Source organism: Apium graveolens, chromosome 7, assembly GCF_009905375.1.
Source record: "Apium graveolens cultivar Ventura chromosome 7, ASM990537v1, whole genome shotgun sequence".
NCBI classification, from domain to species: domain Eukaryota; kingdom Viridiplantae; phylum Streptophyta; class Magnoliopsida; order Apiales; family Apiaceae; genus Apium; species Apium graveolens.
This window is the reverse complement of record NC_133653.1, coordinates 209705850-209724046: the sequence shown is the minus strand read 5'-3', so window position 1 is coordinate 209724046 and position 18197 is coordinate 209705850. Positions and strand designations below refer to the sequence as shown.

At 32.1% G+C, this 18197-nt stretch overlaps 1 protein-coding gene and 1 long non-coding RNA gene across 2 annotated transcripts; one reads left to right on the top strand and one right to left on the bottom strand.

The window, feature by feature from the left end:
* Positions 1-648: 648 nt before the first annotated feature.
* On the bottom strand, positions 649-5785 carry LOC141671647 (uncharacterized). Its single transcript, XR_012555192.1, has 3 exons — positions 5648-5785; positions 5484-5569; positions 649-870 (listed from the first exon to the last, which is right to left on the bottom strand). It is a non-coding gene; the product is annotated as an uncharacterized LOC141671647 (long non-coding RNA).
* Positions 5786-8503: 2718 nt separating this feature from the next.
* Positions 8504-9822, top strand: LOC141674426 (protein FAR1-RELATED SEQUENCE 5-like). Its single transcript, XM_074481133.1, has 2 exons — positions 8504-8575; positions 8944-9822. The coding sequence occupies exons 1-2, from the start codon at positions 8504-8506 to the stop codon at positions 9820-9822; spliced, it is 951 nt and encodes a 316-aa protein (XP_074337234.1).
* Positions 9823-18197: the final 8375 nt, after the last annotated feature.

Below are 18197 nucleotides of genomic sequence, written 5' to 3'. Positions count from 1 at the left end.
TAGGAGATTTCAGGTCTCAACCCAACCACAGACAATATTCACAGTACGTGACCAGGGACAAAAAAGTAATTTCTACGGGACCGGCAATATTGCCTGCGATTTCGTGACTATATTTTTAACTACAACCATCGGATCAACCATCCAATGCCTCAAAAGATGTTTGTTGCATAACACGTCCAGAATCATATTTGTATGTCAAATATCTTACAGTCGGCCAATATTGAACTCATTTAAGTTAAAACTTGGAAGTAATAAGAAAATTTATAAAATCTTTTTCAAAAAACCTTTTAGTTGAATGGAATTTAGTTTTATTTTCCGGAAAGTAATGTGTTTGTTGGTTATATATATAAACAATAGCTGACTACATCTAAAGAACTAATCATACATTCTCTCCTGTTCCCGAGTGTTATCTCTCATTTTTTTACGGAGGAGGTACCAAATTCTTGGAGTTCTACACAGTTGGATGCTTCATTCCAATTAGGAATCATTTCCAGAGTCTCCTCGAAAAAGAAATAAGAGTCAACAAGCATTGAATTAAATACTCAAATTAAAGAAGTTATATTTTTAATCAGAACAAACTGCACTTGTGGATTTTGTTCTACCCATAACAACTATACATTGCATTTTTTTAAAGTATCATTTGTACAGTATACCAAAACTGATAAACTGAGTGAACTAATTTCAATATTATTCTGTGTAGATATGTTAATTAAATTCCAACAGTTAAAGTGGTCTGCACCAACAACTACATTGTCCGTGTAGGCGTGATCCTACATTGGATCTCACCTGAATCGCCCCATCTATCCTCCTGAGGAGAATTTGGTTTCAAAACCCAGTTCGAACAGGAGGACTTCCACGAATAATGAGGCGCTGCATAAGAAAGGCCAGGTATAGGCTACAACATAACACACTAATTCAGGTCTTTAAGCAAAGTGATGTATCACAAAATACAGGCAGGTGCAACATTGTAAAACGATTGTGTCTATAATAACCATGATTTTTGTAATTATATATATATATATATTTCGCATTTTTAATTATTTGGTTATATAAGAAAAATAATATTTTATTATATATATTTGTTATTAAAGACGCGTATTTTTATATTAAAAATAAACATTTCTAGTTATCTAAAATATTTAAGTAAGGTTAAAAAAATTGTTTTAATTTATATGTGCATAATTTTAATTTAATATATATTTATTTTATCACTAGAATTTAATAATAGGTGTAGTTATGTTGTGTATATTTATTAGTACTTATGTGTATTTGAAAAACTCAGTCAAACACTACATGTTAACAAAGAGATAATGTTTGTTTAAATTTGTGATCACGTACCCACTAACCCATTGAATGGGAGTATTAGTTGAACCAACTTGTGTATAAATAGGCTATTAGCATATCATTTTATCTCTGTATAACATCTTCTCTTTTCAGGTACGTTCTATTTCCTATATTTTTACTTATGTATTTTACATGTTTATTGCATACTTCTATATATATATATATATAATTAAATTACATTTTTGTGAATTTATGTATGACTATTCTAATTCACTTGTTATTAGTTTATTTTATTATTTAGTTCCATGGTTATGTGTATAACACTATAGTTTACTTAATTTAATCATTTAGTTTGATGTTGATTATTAAATGTTTTAGTTAATAATCACCATTTTTTTTGTAAATATTTAATGCATGAATTTATGTTTATAATTACGTGTTTTGTGCATGCATAATAATTCATATGTTATATGTTAAATATATGTTTGATTTAGATATGCATTTAGATTAGTGCATCAATTAAATATATGCTCATTTATTAAATTGATTATACTTATTTTGTATAATGATATTTTCACACGTAAGGTTATGAATATTTTATACACCAATATTGATATTTTGTCCATTTGCATAATCCTAAACATATGTTACCTACTTTATTTATCTTTGTTATTTTATTTTAAGGATTATATACATAGTAAATATTAAAAGTACATCTATTTTATTCTGAATTTAAATAGTTTGCATAGACTTGATTTATTATTATTATATATAATATTTTTAAGTGTTGAGTTTTTTTATTGGTCGGTATACTATTTTGAACTATTATATGAGAATTGTCGTATTTATATGTCAATATGAATTTATTTTGTTACTTTTAGTGACATTTAATTGTTATTGTGGGTTAAGTTTTATAAAGTTAAAGTTTTGTTAGCTTAGTGGCATACACAAATTAACATTATGATTATTTTATTAAGTATATATGTGTGTATTTCTAGGTTCATTTTGGCAGCATAATTTGGGAGATATTGCTATTAAGGTAAGTTAACTCTTTACACTTTATTTTATTTTAAAATCTTTTAAATATTTTTGCACTGCTTTTGTTTTAAATTTATAGATCAAGTACCCTGTTTTAGAAATAAGAATTCCCTGTGAGCTCTGACTTTTGAACCAGTTAGTATTGCGTATAGTTCTGGAACTAGCCTTTGATACCTTACTAGGGAGTGCTACTTATGATGCCTTCGGGAGCGCACACTCTATGATACCTTAGTAAGGGGCGCATTATTGACAGAAATTATGAACTTTTGATACTGTGTCACCAGGTATTTGTGGCCTTAGCGAGCTGTAGAATTTTATATCTTATGTCATGTGGATTTTGGAAAATGATTTTTGTTTTATAAAATTATGATACTTGATCCACTAGTGTAGAATTGTTTTCTTGCTGGGCTCTTGGCTCATTACTCACAAATTTTCAAGTGCTTAGCTTTTGGGACATCTTAAAGGTGGACTTGATTTGAGCTTGTTTTGGAATAATATTTTAGTGATTATTTTTGTATTGGAGCTGCGTTTCCCAGGATTTGCTTTATTTTTAGCTTAGATGATTTTATTTCTGTCTCGAATTTTAGAATTTTATGGAAAACTAGAAACTTATTCTTATTATGGATTAAATTTGGAGTTTTAGCTGAATATTTAAGTATAATTGTTTTCTGAAAAGTTGGGGTATTACAATTGGTATTCAGAGCCTAGGTTAGCTTCCTGTACACTTCCCTTTTACTTTTAGGCTTAACCTGTGAGTTATGAGTTTAGTTATTTGTGTTTCCAAAAAAAAACTACTTTTATTTTTTTTGGTTAAATATTTTCTGACTTTCTCGATGCAGAAATATTTTTGGTATCATTAAATGTTTTTGGTATGTTTAAATTTGGGGACCAAATTTTTTTAAGGAGGGTAGAATGTAATAACCATGATTTTTGTAATTATATATATATATATATTTCGCATTTTTAATTATTTGGTTATATAAGAAAAATAATATTTTATTATATAGATTTGTTATTAAAGACCCGTATTTTTATATTAAAAATAAACATTTCTAGTTATCTAAAATATTTAAGTAAGGTTAAAAAAATTGTTTTAATTTATATGTGCATAATTTTAATTTAATATATATTTATTTTATCACTAGAATTTAATAATAGGTGTAGTTATGTTGTGTATATTTATTAGTACTTATGTGTATTTGAAAAACTCAGTCAAACACTACATGTTAACAAAGAGATAATGTTTGTTTAAATTTGTGATCACGTACCCACTAACCCATTGAATCGGAGTATTAGTTGAACCAACTTGTGTATAAATAGGCTATTAGCATATCATTTTATCTCTGTATAACATCTTCTCTTTTCAGGTATGTTCTATTTCCTATATTTTTACTTATGTATTTTACATGTTTATTGCATACTTCTATATATATATATATATAATTAAATTACATTTTTGTGAATTTATGTATGACTATTCTAATTCACTTGTTATTAGTTTATTTTATTATTTAGTTCCATGGTTATGTGTATAACACTATAGTTTACTTAATTTAATCATTTAGTTTGATGTTGATTATTAAATGTTTTAGTTAATAATCACCATTTTTTTTGTAAATATTTAATGCATGAATTTATGTTTATAATTACGTGTTTTGTGCATGTATAATAATTCATATGTTATATGTTAAATATATGTTTGATTTAGATATGCATTTAGATTAGTGCATCAATTAAATATATGCTCATTTATTAAATTGATTATACTTATTTTGTATAATGATATTTTCACACGTAAGGTTATGAATATTTTATACACCAATATTGATATTTTGTCCATTTGCATAATCCTAAGCATATGTTACCTACTTTATTTATCTTTGTTATTTTATTTTAAGGATTATATAGATAGTAAATATTAAAAGTACATCTATTTTATTCTGAATTTAAATAGTTTGCATAGACTTGATTTATTATTATATATAATGTTTTTAAGTGTTTGAGTTTTTTTATTGGTCGGTATACTATTTTGAACTATTATATGAGAATTGTCGTATTTATATGTCAATATGAATTTATTTTGTTACTTGTAGTGACATTTAATTGTTATTGTGGGTTAAGTTTTATAAAGTTAAAGTTTTGTTAGCTTAGTGGCATACACAGATTAACATTATGATTATTTTATTAAGTATATATGTGTGTATTTCTAGGTTCATTTTGGCAGCATAATTTGGGAGATATTGCTATTAAGGTAAGTTAACTCTTCACACTTTATTTTATTTTAAAATCTTTCAAATATTTTTGCACTGCTTTTGTTTTAAAATTTATAGATCAAGTACCCTGTTTTAGAAATAAGAATTCCCAGTGAGCTCTGACTTTTGAACCAGTTAATATTGCGTATAGTTCCGGAACTAGCCTTTGATACCTTACTAGGGAGTGCTACTTATGATGCCTTCGGGAGCGCACACTCTATGATACCTTAGTAAGGGGCGCATTATTGACAGAAATTATGAACTTTTGATACTGTGTCACCAGGTATTTGTGGCCTTAGCGAGCTGTAGAATTTTATATCTTATGTCATATGGATTTTGGAAAATGATTTTTGTTTTATAAAATTATGATACTTGATCCACTAGTGTGGAATTGTTTTCTTGCTGGGCTCTTGACTCATTACTCACAAATTTTCAGGTGCTTAGCTTTTGGGACATCTTAAAGGTGGACTTGATTTGAGCTTGTTTTGGAATAATATTTTAGTGATTATGTTTGTATTGGAGCTGCGTTTCCCAGGATTTGCTTTATTTTTAGCTTGGATGATTTTATTTCTGTCTCGGATTTTAGAATTTTATGGAAAACTAGAAACTTATTCTTATTATGGATTAAATTTGGAGTTTTAGCTGAATATTTAAGTATAATTGTTTTCTGAAAAGTTGGGGTATTACAGTCTATCAGTCTGTGCAATGGCTATAACAATGAACATCTAAAGTTGACACAATATAAACAGAACTTGTGGTTTGTCTAATCAGCATATGATACTCCAAATGTCTTTATCAGTGGCTTATGGGGAAAGAAGTAACGGTTCTGACGGGTAAGAATAAACCCACCACACGAACATCATCTTACTAAAATTTACAACCCACATATCAAGAATGAAACAACAGTACCTTAACCACACATCTCACACATTTGGCCTTTTCTTCCCATATTTTCCAAGGACTGAATCACCATGTTTCTGGCATTACTCAAGTACCTATCACGAGTTTAAGACATAAATTAGTCATGTTATACGAAAGTTGAAAATAATAATTGAGAACCGAATCTTCTATACCTGACATCGACTAAGACATCTACACAGACATCTACACGGGGCACCATATATAGTAGGATCCATATGCCCCCCAACGTTTCCCATGGCTGTAAAAATAAATGAGGTCATTATTGCCAACTGCAACATTTTAAGAAATTGATACAACCAGAATTCAATTCAGGGGAGCAAAGAAATTAATAGAACAGACCTTGATATTGCAAACTCTCAATTAAGTATGATCAATCAAGCAACATAAGGTTGACGATTTAATCAAATTTGAGCGACTTTGAAATTTATCGCAGACTCTTCATGAATTTAACATATTTCTCCTAAAACCTTTAGGTGATAGTCGAAGCCACTAGGGGAGGGAAAAGTTGAATAGTTTGTACATACTACCAGTTTGCCTAGAATGTACAAAAGTTCCAAAATTTAGACACTATAAAGATTTGGGTAATTACGATTAATTAATGGATTCCTACACAATTTTCACGGAACATAAGCAATTAGTCTTAGTAAAACAAGATTGTGCTGGTTAAACAGGCTCGTAACTAGCCAAAGAGTGATTACACACACTGACGTTGCTGTATAATCTAGATCACCAAACTCGACAATGACTGATGTGTCCATAAGTGAAATTTTCTGGCTTAATTTGAAAGTAAAAGGCATAACGACATTAAGGTTCAGCAAGAGGGTTATTCTTAACAATCATCTCGCCTATAAGCACTATTTGCTTCTCACCATTATAAAAAGAACATACAAATCTTTACACATCAGGCAATTGTAAATCTAAAAAGTCATGAAAGAGGGCATAATCTTCAAGAAAGGGTCATGTTCACACGTAAGCGGCGGATTTTCAAGACCCACATTTAAGGATTTTTTTTACTGTCCGCGGATATTTTCCGAGAATAGTCTTTTCTCCTTTTGCAATGTCCAAGAAAAGTAGAAAAGCCGAAAAATATCCGCAGAAGGTAAAAAAAATCCTTAGATATGGACCTCTAAGAGTTCTGTGTTATATATTGCTTGTATAACACCCGAGTGTTAGAGATTAACACCCTTCAACAAAAAACACACAGCCAATTTAAAAAAAATAGAAAAATAAACGGAACACCAAAATAGAGAAATGGGTAATTTATCAAATCATCATCTGATAATGAATTGATAAACATATGAGTGATATAAAAAAATGAGGCGTCGTGCAATGGGGTTGGTTTTGCATAAGAGCCACAACTAAAAAAAATTGTTCTTCTCTAATCACGGACTTTTTTTTTTTTTGAGATAAACGTACTTGCATTAATTCAAATCAAAGGAAAGTACATCAAATAAGAGATTGGGAGCAACATCTTCCCACTCTTGAGAGTCTGACATAGAACGAGACACTCTAGCTAACAAATGAGCGACTCCATTCGCAGACCTAGGTACAAAACGTACTAGCACATTCTCAAAGTGCTTAAACAACGCAACACAGTCACCAACAATAGAATGAAAGTAGGATCGTCCTGTATCACCATTAACCGCATCTGCCAACAATTTAGAATCCGTCTCAAAAACACAGCGGCGGAAACCATACTGTTTTACCCATGACAGAGCCTCTTTAAGGCTTATAGCTTCTGCTTCCCTGGGTGTCCAATTTCCTCTTATCTGTTTACACATTGCCCTTACAAAGCTGCCCCTTTCATCACGTATTACACCACCAATACCTCTCTAATCACGGACTTAAGATATCTGCAAAAACACAAGTGTGGTGTGGTCTTAGGAGGACAAAGTCTGTGATGAGAGAATCCACTTTTTTCAGGTGTGGGTAGTGGAAGTAGAGCCGGCCAAACGAACGGGTCGTGCGTGCCGGTCCGAATTTTTAACGGGCCGGTTTAGTTGTAACAGGAATCGCGAACGGCCCGTGTAAATAAGCGGTCCGTGCCGTGCCGAGCCGGTTATTGAAACTGCAGAACCGTGTACGGACCGCGAATCACGCGAATAAAAGCGAGTTGGCGAGCTTGGCGAATAACCGCGAGTTTTGGCGGGCCGGTTTATTCGTCTTACAGTTGTTAATTATAATGCAAAGTTTAAAGTATTGATTTAGTGTTGCGAGTCGTTGTTGACTTTATTATTTTTAGATACTTTCCTGAAAATTGATTTATTTTTTAGTATAAAAGTATAAGAAGAGAATTCTCAGCCTTTCTGGAAAACGGAAAAAAATGGTATTTGTGGAGAGTCAATTCAAATAATGCTTAGTTCTAAATCCTCAATTCTATATATTCAGGATAGAAAAATACACATGAAGTATTTCCAATTCTGCAGGATCCATGTGTATTAGTAAGTATTTGATATTTCCAATTCAAATATTTATTTAATTTTACAGGATCCATATTTAATTTATTATTCGAGGATTGAAAAGTCGCATATAGCTAAATATAGCTAGTCTTCATTCATTATTAAATTAATTAGCTAAATAGCATTGACATAATGTAACAAAGCAATACTCCCTTTAACCAGTCATGGACTTTGGCGGGCCGAGCGGGCCGGTTTATTCGTCTGACTGTTGTTTATTCGTCTGCAGTCTTTGGCGAGCGGTTCCGGTCCGGTTCCGGGCCGGTTCCGGTTTCATAAAATGCAGCTCGTACTCGGCTCGTGTAGATACCCGAATAGTGTCGAATATTGAACCGGCCCGTGATGAGGCGAGTCAGGCGAATAATTGGCGAGCCGAATTACGTTCGTGCCGAGCCAAACCGCCCGTTTGGCCGGCTCTAAGTGGAAGCAGCGGCATGTGCTTCCATTCAAAGACAAAACCCTATATCTAAAACACAGTTTGAGCAAAAACAGGGGAACGGTTGTAGACGGTTTTGTAACAAACAGTTTGTAGATCGTTGGACGAGGGAATGAATGGATAGGATAATAGATGGATCGCGGAAATTTTCCGCTGTTGGCAAGGAAGGACCGCGAAAATTGTCCGCGGTTGGTAGGTGCTCCTTATCCCATCAAACTAATACCGCCTCATTTCACCACACAAAACACCCAAATCTACAACAAAACTCTACTCTCCAAGTTTACATTTTAAGCGATTTTTGGGCATTATTATCAAGAAATTCAAGTACTTTTATCAATTCAAAATATATTTCTTACCTCCAATTTCAATTTTTCATGGCGGATAATTTATTTGCTCGTATATTTCGTTATAAACGTAAAAATGAAAAAAAAAATATTGATCATATTTTACATCTTGATGATTTAAATACTAGTAAAGAGTCTAAAACCCCAGTATTGGTTAAAGATGATGAGATTGTAGATAAAAATGAGAAATTTATAATTTAGATGACGATTAGGTTGATGTTGAAAATGAAAATGATGAAAATGAGCTTGAAAATGATAATGATAATATTGAGGGTGAGGATGAAGATGATAATGTAGATGATGCAAATATGTATGAAAATTTTGATAGGGGAGTTCCATATTTGAATCAATTTTTTCAAAGTGTGGATGAGGCCGGTCATTTTTTTAGGGCTTATGTTTTGAGAAATGGTTTTGCTACTAAAATTCAAGCGAGCCATCGTAATAAAGACAACGAGATATATGGTCGTTTATATGTTTGTAGGCTTTATGGAAAAATTGTCGTCGCCGAGAATAGTAAAAATAAACGGCGTAGAGAGGTTCTTGCTAAAAGTGAGTGCAAGGTGAGGATGTATGTGAATTATCAAAAGAAAAAATGTTTTTGGGAGGTAACTAGCCTTGAGTTAGTACACAACCACGGTCTTGTTTCCCCTAGTAAGATGAATTTGGTACAACGCAAAAGACATGTCAACACTGCTACCTGTAGTTTGATTAAAACGCTTTATGGTTCGGGGGTTCGTAATTGTCAAGTGATGAATGTGATTGGTAACATTCATGGAGGTAATGATAAAGTTGGTTTCAATGTTCAACATGTTACGAATGTGATAAGAGACGAGAGGAAGAAAATGTTTGATATTAGTGACGCCCAAGCGGGGTTGGACTTGTTGCATAGGTTGAATGAAGAAAGTGGTTCTAAATATTTTATTAGGACCGAAGTTGATGAAGAGAATTGTTTGAAGTGTCTAGTATGGATTGATCCGAGATGTTTAATGGCCTACCAAAATTTTGGCGATGTGACTTTTGATACCACTTATCGGACAAATAGATATGCAATGCCATTTGTCCCATTTACCGGAGTCAATCATCATTATTAATCGGTGATTTTCGGGAAAGCCGAGAATAAACCCTACATCCTCCAGTGTAACAGTCATCTCCCCCTGTCTTGTGAATAAAGTGTTGGTCTCCGGTCTCCGGTCTACAACGCTCTACCAAAGCAGATATCAAACGAGTGTCAGTAAACAAGACAACATGATGGTCTGCAAATATCTCAAACCCAAGCATGTGTACCAATTCTCTTTGTGGTCTTCTTAACTTCCAATCGTGCAATGACTTGTTCCAATAATAGCTCTGCAACTCTTCTCTCCCAGCACCATCCCAAACATCCTCACTAACGTGATATCGATTATCCCAAATAACATTATGCGCGTTCGGACCCGACAACATATTCCCGAAATCATCAAAATTAGCCATACCTGAAAATATTGTAAACAGAATTCATCAATCACCACGCGTTGAACAACATTCTTCGATTTAAAATACCAAATTAAACACCATGTATACAATAAAAAAATTCGAATTATATAATGATAATAACTTCAAATTTAAATACATCAAAAGACCAAAAACAACGAATTACATAATAACAATTATTTCGAATTAAATACAATCAAAACAACAATACATTTGAGTTAAAATTCAAAATTCAAAATAATTTCCATTTTCTTGATTTAATTAATTATAAATTTGAAACTCTACTATCCTCGATTTAAATAATTATAAATTCAAAATTAATTTCCATTTTCAATTAAATTGTCTTAATAATTCGATTTAAGTTATTATGAATTCGACCCTAAATTAGTCATGCAAAATTCAACCCTAAATCAAAACAACTTTAATTTCGAATTAAATAATAAAAAATTAGAAATTATTTTTCAATGAATTTCCAACTAATTACCCAAAAATTCGAATTAAATAATAACCCTAATTTGCAATTAAGCACTACACAAATTTTCTTAACCCTAATCAAATAATATACAACAATAATAATACTTGAAGCAAACTATCATTAAAATTGATAAGGATTGAAGCAAATAATAACAATAAAATCATATAACAACAAAAAATTAAGGATTAAAATTGATAAGGAAGAGGGGAATGATTATATACCCGTAATTAGGAAGAAGGGAATCGAGTGTTTGCTGCGTTTGTGTATTAAATTGAGTGTTGTGCTGCCTTCTCCTCCCTTTCTCCGTTCACCCCTTTGTTGTGTTCTGGTTTTTTACTTCTGCTTTTGTTGTGGTTTGCTAGGTAATTGATAATAAAAAAACGGCCCCAACCGCTGACAATTTCCGCGGTCCGTTGGCGAGGGGCAATTTGGTCATTACACCGGACCGCGGATAATGTCAGCGGTCCCCTTTAATTTCAACCGTTCATTCGCGGTCCCCTTTAATTTCAGCCGTTCATTCCTCATCCAATGACTTAAAAGCTATTTGTTAGAAAATGGTCTACAACAAACGTTTGTTGACCAAAGAAAAGTTAAGTTGGATGTATGCAGAACTTTTTAAAAAACTCTTTTCCCAATTAATATTAATATGTGAGTGAATAAAAGATATGCCCCCTTTATCCCAAAATAAAACACATATTTTAAGGCGTAAAAAAATACTTCTGTATGCTTTTTTTTCATTTTTCTTTTCTTTTTTAAATTAAAATTTAATATTTATATGTTTATTTATAAGGAAAAAAATTTGGAAAAAAGGTAGACGTAAGTATTTTATTTTTATACTTTAAAATGTGTGATATAAGTCAAAACGAATCTTATTTTGGGATAGAAAGAGTAACGAATTATATTCTTTTATTCCTTACCATCATAAGTCACGGAACAATTGTTAAGAAAATATTAGGCTTCTAGATTCTAATATCTCCGATAAGGGGTAGTCAAAATAGTTGACAATCTTTCCAAATCATCACATATATATATATATATTAATATTTTAATTTCACTCAATTTTATATTAACTTGCCAACATTCTACTCCAATAATTAGGAACCTCCAAAAATTTATTATATAAAATAAAAGAAATATTATTGATATCCACTTAATTTTTACACTTGTATATTATAATTATTTTAACCATTTTGGGAAATTGCCAAGTTTTGATAATCTTGGTGGGCAATCTCTTGGCAACCATGCATCTCTATAATAGGTCGGCAACCAATATTGTCATGGCACATAAGATTTGGTAACATCTACTGAAAATGCTCTTAGCATAAAATTTTTGCCGAAGCTGATTACAATTCAATCTTTCCGCATATATTTTTCATGAAATGGGTAATGAAAGACCCTTAAAATACTTTCACGGTTATTATTAATAGAATGGCGGGAGTTATGTATAACCCGAAATTAGACTCGTTTATGGAGATATAAACGAAAAATCAAATCTCTCTTAATTTAGTTCGATTTATGGGTGATTATTTGGCGAATTCCGCGTCGATTGTGATTGTTCGTGACTATCCATCCGTCTTGTTTGTGCTTCAGGCATCCAACGGTATCAAGGTGCATTTTTTTTACTATGTTTCACTTCAAATTATGGCTTCGAGTATCTCGAAATAGTATCGATATAAAACTCGAAATTTTAAATGACTGGTAACTTTTATTTAGTGTGAATTTAACTTATAATATTATATAAATGATATGCAATATAATTAATTATTATTTTCTTATTTTGGCTAGCCTTTTACAATTAAAAATACTTAAAAGTTGTATTTATTTGTTACAAATTAGTACCCATTTACGAGTTTTTTTTAGAACATTTTTTTTTTCAAATTTATTCTTCTAAAACCGAGTTTTTTCCGAGTAATCTGAGTTTTGCCCGAATTTGACCTGAGACAAAATAAAAAATCGAGTTACGGCCGAGTATACCAAAACCGGATCGGAAATAGTTCCGAGTAATCCCGAGTACTCGTCCGATCCGAGTAGTCCCGAGATTTGGAACACTGCATAACATACATAAGTTATAAGAATTAGGAAACTTTTTACACAGGATGGCTGTTAAGTGCTAATGTTAAAACAGAGGCATTATATACATACAAATCCACCAAACACATCACAAAACACCCACCAAGATTGAACCAACAAGAAGAATCCAAAACCGAGTCTCCAAACAAGTATTTCACATAAAAAACCCACCAAGAAAATTACGAAAAAAATATTACAAGAATTCAATTTGAAAGCAAGTAGACATACAAAAACTGATTAGTTAAGATAATAGTTTAGTAAATAAAATGGGATTTAGGAATTTAAGGATTTGGGATACATGAGAGATGGATAAATAGATAAGGAGAGAATGTCGATTAAGATTTCTGCTAATAGAAATTTTGATAATTGGGTTAGGTCAATAAAGGTTAATTTTTTTATCTGAGCTGCTTGGCTATGACTTGAACTCGGCTCGGTTCGTTTTTGTTCGCGAACAAACTCGTGTTTGGCTCGTCAGTTAACGAGTTCGAGTTCAAACACGATTTTCTGTTTCATAAAAAAACTTGGCTCGGCTCGGCTCGACTTGTCATAAAAAAATAAAGTTTGGCTTGGTTCGGTCAAAACTCGGCTTAAATCGTGAACACACCTATTAACGATTATCACTTAAAATATTTTTGTAAAACATTCAATTTTATGTATACAAAAATGTACCACTTATTATTTATTATCGATCTTATAACTAATAATTCCGATAATTATTACAATAATACGAACGGGTGCACTATGAAATATAAAGTCCATTAACAAAGCTAATGACTTTATGCTAATAAAATCAAATACATGAATAGATGTCGAATCACTTATTTTTGTAAGATAAATTGTGAAAAAGAAATTTTTTATTTGAAATTGTGTGGATATCCGTGTATCTAAAAAATACACGTTATTTTTTCTAAAGCGGTACGTATAGCACCCAACCAGCTTCGATGTATGTGGAATTATTAGCTAAATTTTTGTTCAGCATCTGAATTAGGTATACTGGAGAATTTAGTTTGTCCGCAATTTTCGATAATGTATCCTGCTGCTGCACTGTGTAAGTTGCTAGTGCCAAAATTTTACCTGGGGGGCAGCCACAAAGAAGATGGATAGGAACTTTTGCACCTGTAATAAAGGATCCTTCTTCTCCTCCTACTGGCCAAGCTTGGCCGCTATAGTACTGAGCTGACACATTCGGAAATGAATCATTCTCCTTCACAGTATAGACTGTATCATAAAAATATGCAATAGTGCCGTTTATATTTTTGCAAGAACAAGGTGCTTGTACTAAGTAGTCTTGTTTGTTTCCATTTGTGATGTTCCAGACATCCGATGCATTCACGGAATAATAAACTGCAATCTGTTCTCTCTGGAGATCATTGCTTTGGTAAAGCAAGGAAAAACATGTCTGGATAACGTTTGATGAGCAAGTGAATGGGTTCAGGGCAGCCAACTGACCGTTGGCAGTAGAAGATGCAATTCTCATGCACAATGGTGAAGGGAGGATCAAGAAAAGTGCAAACAGAATCCAACAAGCCATATATGTTGGCATGAGGTTTCTCATGTGAAATATGGACAGAAAAAGAAATGCAACTGTGCAACTACAATGGCCCTCTCGTTTGCTGTTTCTTATTATATAATATCTGATTCTTGTTGATCGTTAGTTGTATCTATCGTCAATGTATGTTTACAAATTTAAGACGGGTGCGTAATTGCTAGGCACCTTCTTCATTTCTGTTGTAAGCTAAAGATTAGTTTGTAAATAAAAAGAGAAGCTGTATCCAAAAAAGTTAAAGCAAACAAAACAAACTAGGTTCATATATATATATTATAATTTCGGAGTACCCAAAATATACAGAGACAGTTATTTGATTTTTTGGCCACGTTTATTTTAGAGGATTAAGCATTATTAACTCCGTCTCTCTCATTTCTTTATAAATTTTTTCACATGTTTGACACGCATTTTAAGATAATTATAAAGTATATTTGCGTAATTTATTTTATAATTTTCTTTTTTGTATAAAAGTTTGAGCATTATATTTTTATTTAGAAAAAAAAAAATTTGAAAAGTGTTTATGCAACTACATTTAATAATAGTATTAAAGTGCGTGCCGAACTCGCGTCCCTCAATGTAAAAAAATTGAGGTAAGAATTGAGGTGGACAGACGGAGTATATGATTATATAATACTTTTTAATATATATATATATATATATATAACAAATAATCAAAAATAAACCAAATTTGGAATATAAACTACAAATTAATCTAAACCACTAATCTATCTAATCTAATGACACCCTGTAATCTTGATATTTGATTAAACTACACATTTACACACAGAATCTCTGCTTTTCCCTTCATTTTTAGTTTAATTTTTTCCGTGAAACGATAAATTTTTTAAATCCGATTTCACTGTATTTTTCTCCATCTCCAAACGATCAATTTGCATATCATATATGATATGTTTCGACGTAATTTAGATTTTTTTTATTTTTATTTATAATTTTTATTATAAAAGAGTTTCAATTGAAGCAACCCCAATATATATAGGCAAATAATCAAATAGAATATATATAAGATTAACAAGTATCAGATTGACCTTATTTAACACGGAGCCTATGTCAAATTAAACGCACTACAAGAAAGTAAAGTTAAATTCAACTGTATAAATTTAACGGGCTAAAATTAACCGATTTCAGTTGTTTAATTGGATACGGCTAAATAAAACCGTCAGCGGTCGAATTTAAATCTAATTAAAATTATGCGGTTGAATTTAGTAATAAATGTGACTAGATTTTTTGTGTCATTGATTTTGACCCTACCAAAAAATGGAGGGAATTTTATGAAAAATTAATTATGTCATCTTATATATGGACATGATGCTTAATTTCGTTGTTTAACCTGACCTAAGCACATGGATTAAACGAGGTCAATTTGATAAGTCTCTATAACGTGTATGATTTACGGAGTGATTATAATATTTACTCCCTCCGTTTCTTTTTAATAGTCTTTTAACTTTTTTGTACTCATTTTTAAGTGTTTTGACTAAATAGTTAAAATAATAATTTATAAAATTTTCTTTTTTGAATAAAAATATATAACTTAAATTTTTATTTATAATAAGAAATTTTTTACTATGCGGTCAATGCATCTTGAGATGTGTGCAGAAAAGTCAAACGACAGATAAAATGAAATAGATGGAGTATTATTTTATTATTTTTAATTATATAAAATTAAATTATAGAAGATAATAAATATGTATTATTGAAACTCATGATAAAGTTAATAATTTATATATCATGTTATTGACGGATTCAAATTTTAAATAGTTAAAATAATAAAAAAATCCTCCGGTCATGGGAGCTTATTGGAGCCGTGTATGCGGTTGATTTGGTGTATGCGGATTATGTGATAAAGATTTTTTTAAATTTGTTCTTCATCTGTTAATAAATTGTTATTTTTAAAGTTGAATTATTAAAATTAATTTTGAAAGTGTTTGGTTCCCAACGAAAAAGGTGAAAAAGAAGTTGAGTGTGATTATAAATCAGGTAGAATTATCTTCAAAGAGTTTGTAATTATATCAAATATATGATTTATTTATTTTTAAATAAAATACATTTATTTTAACTTTATTTTGAAAAGTTTTAACAACTATTTTAGGAAGGTGTTAACCAATTAACCAAAGAAAATTATGTTTCGCTTGTAATAGTATAATATAGATTTAAAAAATTAATTAACATTAATTCAAATTGTTTGTACCGTGTTCCCTTCGTTGTACTGAGATAAACTATTATAATCCTCTTCATATATCGTGGAAAATGTACTACTAAAATTTCTCCTACTTATCATTTTTTTAAATATTATAATCATTTTTAGGGATTACAATCCTTTCACTAAAATCACAAGTTAAATACTTATACTGGCTATAGATTGTTGCCATGAAAAAGAACTGGAGTAATGGTTAAACAAAAAAAAATTACTTATACCGGCTCTAGTGTCTAGACGTATGTACCGAGACTGTTGGATTATTATTGTGCGTATAATATAAGAACTACAAATACAAATAACGATTATTACTATAATCAAGTCCCCAAAACTTAAAATATATGATTTTTTTTAAGAGGGTGTTTCCCCAAAAATCATTTATAGTTCCCGAAAAACCAATGTGTACTTGTGACGATTTCGATTTCTTGATGTTAGCAAAATCTCTTCTCAGCAATTTAGCACATCCCAAGCAGCTGAGATTATATTCAATCCAATACTGACCTTAGAGCAAGTTCAAGTTCAAGAGCTCCTGGACGATGTTCTATTAATAATATAAAATATAATATTTTAGTGATTTAAAATTAGATTTTTGCACATTAAATTCAACAACATACCTTATTTATGTGCCTTATTATTAAAATAATAATATATTTAAATAATAATTGGAGGGAAATGAAAAATATGAGAAGGTAATGATGTTAAAAAAAAGAGAAATAAATACTTTATTGATAGAAATAGTACAGGGCATGCAAAGCAGTGTCTTATTGTTATGCCCGCTTTCGATCATGGACCCTAAACAGGTCCACATGGGTGCATTGAATAGCTGGACTCTAATGTGTGGGCTAGAATCATGGATTAATGTGACTTGGACCGGCATATGCGGGCTGGGCTCAGCACATGTGGGCTGAGCTCATGACATGCGAGCCGGGCTCACACATATAAGGTAGGCTCACACTTGCCATCTGGGCTCTCACACGCGAGGTGGGCTCAGATGTCCACACGCGAGGTGGGCTCAGGTGTCCACACCCGAGGTGGGCTCAAGTCCCTTCACACGAGATGGGCTCAGGCGACTTCACGCGAGCTGGGCTCGGTTGCCCACACGCGGGCTGGGTCCATGAACCCACATCTTATGAGAATAAAGGTAACATTGTATTTATTAATCAAGAAGGAAGGCGGTGCGGGCCGAGGTGACCAGGCCGGCCCGTATCAAAGGACTTTGTGTGCACCTTGATCCTTGTTCCGCCTATCAACCTCCACAATATTGTTATACGAAATTCTCCCTATAACAATTGGCACTAGAAGGAGGGGGGTTTTTCATCTTAGGGAGAAGAGATGACCAAAGAAGGCAAACAAGCGGCGACACCAGGAAGCGGGGGCAAGAAGAAGGACCGACACGAGGTCGAGCTCACGCTCCAGAGAATCAGGCGCCACCTCCACCAATCGCAACCGTGGACAGGCATGCGGTCATGACATATCACGAAGGACTAGCCGATCAGATGAACGAGATTAACGCCCGGATGTCACGGGTATAGAGAAGTTCGGGCCAGAACGCCAAGCGTAAGGCACACCGCCTGAAGGCCCTCGACAACTGAGACCAAGTAGAAGAAAGAGACATCGCATGAAGAGGAAGACATACCCCGAGGTCATGAAAAGCGGGGCAGCCAGATCTCTAAGAGATCGGGGTAGAAGCCAGCTT